General features: G+C 39.9%; 1 protein-coding gene across 1 annotated transcript in view; it reads left to right on the plus strand.

The window, feature by feature from the left end:
- The window catches only part of palm1b (paralemmin 1b), a 25179-nt gene extending 20428 nt beyond the window's left edge, over positions 1-4751 (plus strand). The window contains exons 4-6 of the mRNA XM_028566812.1: positions 313-428; positions 1171-1241; positions 1486-4751. Of these exons, the coding sequence (XP_028422613.1) occupies positions 313-428; positions 1171-1241; positions 1486-1865 (567 nt within the window). The 3' untranslated portion in view covers positions 1866-4751. The remainder of the gene's footprint in view (positions 1-312; positions 429-1170; positions 1242-1485) is intronic.

The raw sequence follows: 4751 nt of genomic DNA on the forward strand, positions 1-4751 counted from the left end.
CTCGTTCTCAGTCAAAATTCCCCTAATCTCTTCTGAAAGAAATTACACTGATGTCGAAGTGAGAAAGGGTGAGAATGTGATGCATTTTGGGCGATTGCATTTCTGCTGATGAATTAATCAACTGCTCCGGATGAAAGAAGCATGATCAAAAGCCCTCTCCCTGCTTACTCTCTTTTCAAAATAGCTGACATACACACTCAAACACCACAGGGGGAAATTGTAGTAAAATGTGTTCTTTTTCATTTATTTTTTTTACAACAAATTAAGAATTTATAGAAAAATGAAAGCACTGTCTGTGATGTCCTCTTGCAGTCGAAGGCACTGAGGGAACGCTGGTTGTTAGATGGAGCTCCAGCGGAGGAAGAGACTCAGAAACGTCTGCATGAGGACGAGGTGAAGACCAAACTCCTGGAGCAAGTCATTCTCAGGTCAGCATCTAAAAATCCTTGCATGTCCGATCTTTGAAAACGGATCTTTACGGAAAGTGAATGAAAGAAAGTGACTGGGTCAAATATGTAGGCATGCTAACGTTTGCTCAAGTGGTGTATTTTTCCAACGCTAAAGCAAAACTAAAAGTTGCGGGACGAATGTGGATGTATCTTCTCATTCTTCAAGTCACAGCTATATTAAATCATGCAATATAATTGTTACGTCACAGTAGACAACATTAGAGACAGAAGGGGTTGATATGTGCAGCTATACTATGTTTTGAAGTGCAGTCACAGTCAGCTAACAGGGTTGATGATGCTTTGGATGTCATGTGAGGGTTATGCGTTGCTATTTACAGATGATGTAATCCAAATTGAGTATCCAGACTAATACAAATCTCAAGATATGGGACATTGAAACCTGTCTGTATATGTCTGAGTGCCAAGTCCAAGTATAGGTAATGGCATATGGATAACCAGTCAGCATTTTTGTAAATTTTTACTAGAAATGCTATTGTCAAATATTGTAAGGACACTGTGGCTAACATGGTCGATAAGATAAATGATTTAAGGAACACATCTTGGTAATACGTTTGCCTATATATAGCCAGTGTCAGCCAGTAGCATTATAGTCTTTGTAATGTAAATTTAATTAATTACTGTGTGTGTGTGTGTGTGTGTGTGTGTGTGTGTGTGTGTGTGTGTGTGTGTGTGTGTGTGTGTGTGTGTGTGTCTGAGCCAGGCTGGAGCAAGAGATTGAAGAACTGGAGACCGATGTTCCAGCCAATAAGGGTGTGGCCAAAGAAAATGGAGGTAAGTACCCATGGCAACATATGATCACACAAGAAACCATGGCAACGCAGCCGCCTGTGTCGGAAAGAGAAAGCGAGCTAATAACGGCCTCTTCATTTGCTCTATTAAGTTGTTCCTCTCTGCCAGAAGTAATTACAACAATATTTCCTTCTTTCTTTGTCTCTCTGACTTTCCCTGACCACCCTCTTTTCTTTCTCTTTTTTTCTCTCCTAACCTCTCAATGATACTCTGGTGCTCCCTATAGGTGAGAATGGAGTAGTGCAGAGCTCTGGTCAGACCCCCAAGAGAGAGGTGACAGGGATTGAGGCCAAGCTGCTGGGTCCCAGTCCTGACCAGGCCAGCGCGGACAACCCCGTCACCCTGGTGTTCATGGGCTACAAAACCGTTGATGAGGAGCAGGAGACCCGCACGGCCTTGGGAATGGAAGGGGTGGATGGCAACGTCAAGGCTGAGTTTGTTGTGATCGAGGATGGGGAGGGGAAAGCAGGAGGAGAGGCAGCCACAGAAGAGCAGGCTCCACCCAACGGGAGCATGGCGGAGAAAGAAAAGGCCAACGGAGGCGGAGAGGATGGAGAGAAGGAAAAGGAGAAGAAACAGACCTGCAAGTGCTGCACGGTCATGTGAGGTGTGTGTGTGTGTGTGTGTGTGTGTGTGAGTGTGTGATTGGTGTGTGGGTAAGTACAGATCTGCACCTGTGCAGGAATGTGTGCCATTGCATGTGTCTGTATTTGTGTGTGTGTGTGTGTGTCCAGTTACACAGCCAATAAAACAACAATGAGAGCCAATACAAGCTCCAGCTACAACAACAAGAACCACAAAGACTCATAAGTACACTTTTCTCTGTATACTTTCTCTGATGTGTATTTGACTTTTGATTTCTATTGATATTTTTCTATTTTTCTGTCTTGACATTTATATTGTATTCAGTATGTATATCTTTATTATGGGACTGTGTACTGTAAGTTCATTGTTATTATTGTTGGAAAAAAGAAAATGTATTAGCTCTCTGGATTGTACTGCTACCCGCTGGGGGAAACCTGGAATCTTTAAATCATTTAAGTCAAAACAGCAAATTATGAAGGATACCGATACTTAAAAATATATATATATATATATTTCTCTGTGTAGGCCTACCAACTATTTATCGGTCAATTTCATATTGCAATATTGTCTAAGATATTATTTTAAATAGTATTTTAATATATTGATATGAAATTATGTTTTATACAATGTATTTATTGTTTTTGGTTCTCTATATCATCTCCAACCATTAACTTGCATGTAAGCTTATAAGCACTACCAGATTTGCGTTACAATCATAACAAGTGTCTTTGCTTTCTTAAACTCATATGTGCTCATATCTTTAGTCACACAAGTCTTTCTATCAGTAACAGTTGATATAATTGCCAGTGTTAGAGATGTGCATTAAGTTTAAAAAGAACAGCATGGAGACAAAGCGGCTAATTAGAACAGTGACCATATTGCAAACCACATTAGCTTCTCATAGATAATATATGTGACACATGTACACGAAGATCACAGCTTTTGAATTTTTTTAATAAGATGGACACACTTGCTTTATGATCGACAGAGTCGTGAAGAAACCATTGCGCAACGATTAGAAATGCTGAAATAATTGTGTTCTATCAACAGTAGAATCAATGTAAATCTTATAAGGTAGCACTGCATGAAGCCTTGCAACTGTGTTGACTGTCTTGTCACTTGTTAGGTCTTAATTATACGCTATCACGTTCACATGAATGTAAATCCAGGGGTTAAATTGGGATTAGTTCTACCATAATGAGAAGAGGCGGGCTTGCTCAATTTACCGTAAAAAAAGAAAAAAAGCTTTTTGTCTCTTTTTGAACCAAATAAAAATCTAATGATACTGTAATTTCATTGTGTGTTGGTCGGCTGCTGGTTTCTGTCCTGCTCGCTCCCAGTTTAACCCCTGACTCTTTGTCTGTAGAAATGGGCCCAATAGTACTTGAATAGATTTGCAGAAAAAGATTTGGGCCATTTGAATAGACTTTTCTCACTAATAATGACACCCTCTATCTTTTCAGCCATAAGAACACAACATAATAATTTGGTTGTGCCCAGGTACCCACATTTTTTTAGTAGTTATAATATTAGAAATAGGTCATATTCTATAAGTAAAAATCAGTCTAACCAGTTTAAACAGCGCAGGATGCTAGCAAGATACATCGTGCATGTATACTATAGCAATTCAAAGCACTGAAAGCCTATTGAAATACATTTTGGCCCTAGTTTACTCATTTGTTTGGCAGACAATATAGAGGCTATTGACGTTCTGGGTCTGTGATGCTACACCCCTCCCACCCCCCACCCTGACTCATCCATATCTCTGATTCACCCACACACCATCCCCATTAACGCCACCCTCATCGTCAAACACACACATCCCTACCTTCTATGCTCGGATACACGCGGTTTGAAAACCTCTGAAGTTGGTGCTAATCCTGAGTCTTGTCTAACACTCTCCATCCACCAACTTTTCAACTATCTTTCTCTCTCTCTCTCTCTATCTGTCTTACTCAAATCGCTGATGAGGGGGATTGTGGGAATCTGCCTCCTGCATACACTTGTAGAATAAGAGTCTTTTGCAACCTTCAGTGCCAGATGCATTCTCTCATGTCCTGCCTACATTTACCACCAGAGAAATTATCCCTTCGAACATTCCAAAGGGAGGTCAACAGGCATGGACAGATGAAATATAGTCTATGCTTTCCATATGTACAGTTCCACTGTAATTGTACAACTTGCAAATTTCTTTCTGATATTGACTCATGTTTTTCTTTCCTATGGCCTCTTTGCAAGGCGGTATATTGTATTTGATGTGTGTATTTTTTTTAAAAGATGACTACATGTGTGTGTGTTGTTGGTGCCTTTGTCAGGTTCAGTTGGTTGGACTTGTCTGTCTGCCGCCATTTTTAGACCGGGGTTTTTCTTGCTCTGCTCCTGGTCATGATGACCCAATGGGAAACACTGCCTTCTACTCTAGAGGGGTACTACACAACTATGGAAGAATATTCACAATTTTCACATAACTATAAATAAATGCAGCTCAGAAAATAGGTCATATGCAGACTATTGTCGGTGTCTTGAAAACACTTTGTATCCTGTTATAACTTTAAAGACTTGTTGATTTCACTGTAACTGACAGATTCCGTTTTTTATTCCACACATACAAAAAACATATTAAAAGCCAAACTGCACCCAAAGTTTAACATTTTAAGGGGATACAAACTTTATGCAGGAGACTAAAAGACAGTCTATGTATGTATGTATGTACAGTACACATGTGCATGTATCTGCATACATAGCCTATACATGTACATTTGTTGAGCTAAAGTTTTGCCTAAATGTGGGTCTCTGGGACAGCAGCAGAAAAAGCAACCTTGTGTTAGACCAATGCCTGTTCATCTATTCTGTGGTCGTCTAAATGTTTAATCTTGAATAAAACTACTGTTTGTTTACAGCAAGTCA

The sequence above is a fragment of the Perca flavescens genome, chromosome 20 (genome assembly GCF_004354835.1).
Source record: "Perca flavescens isolate YP-PL-M2 chromosome 20, PFLA_1.0, whole genome shotgun sequence".
Classification (NCBI taxonomy): Eukaryota; Metazoa; Chordata; class Actinopteri; order Perciformes; family Percidae; genus Perca; species Perca flavescens.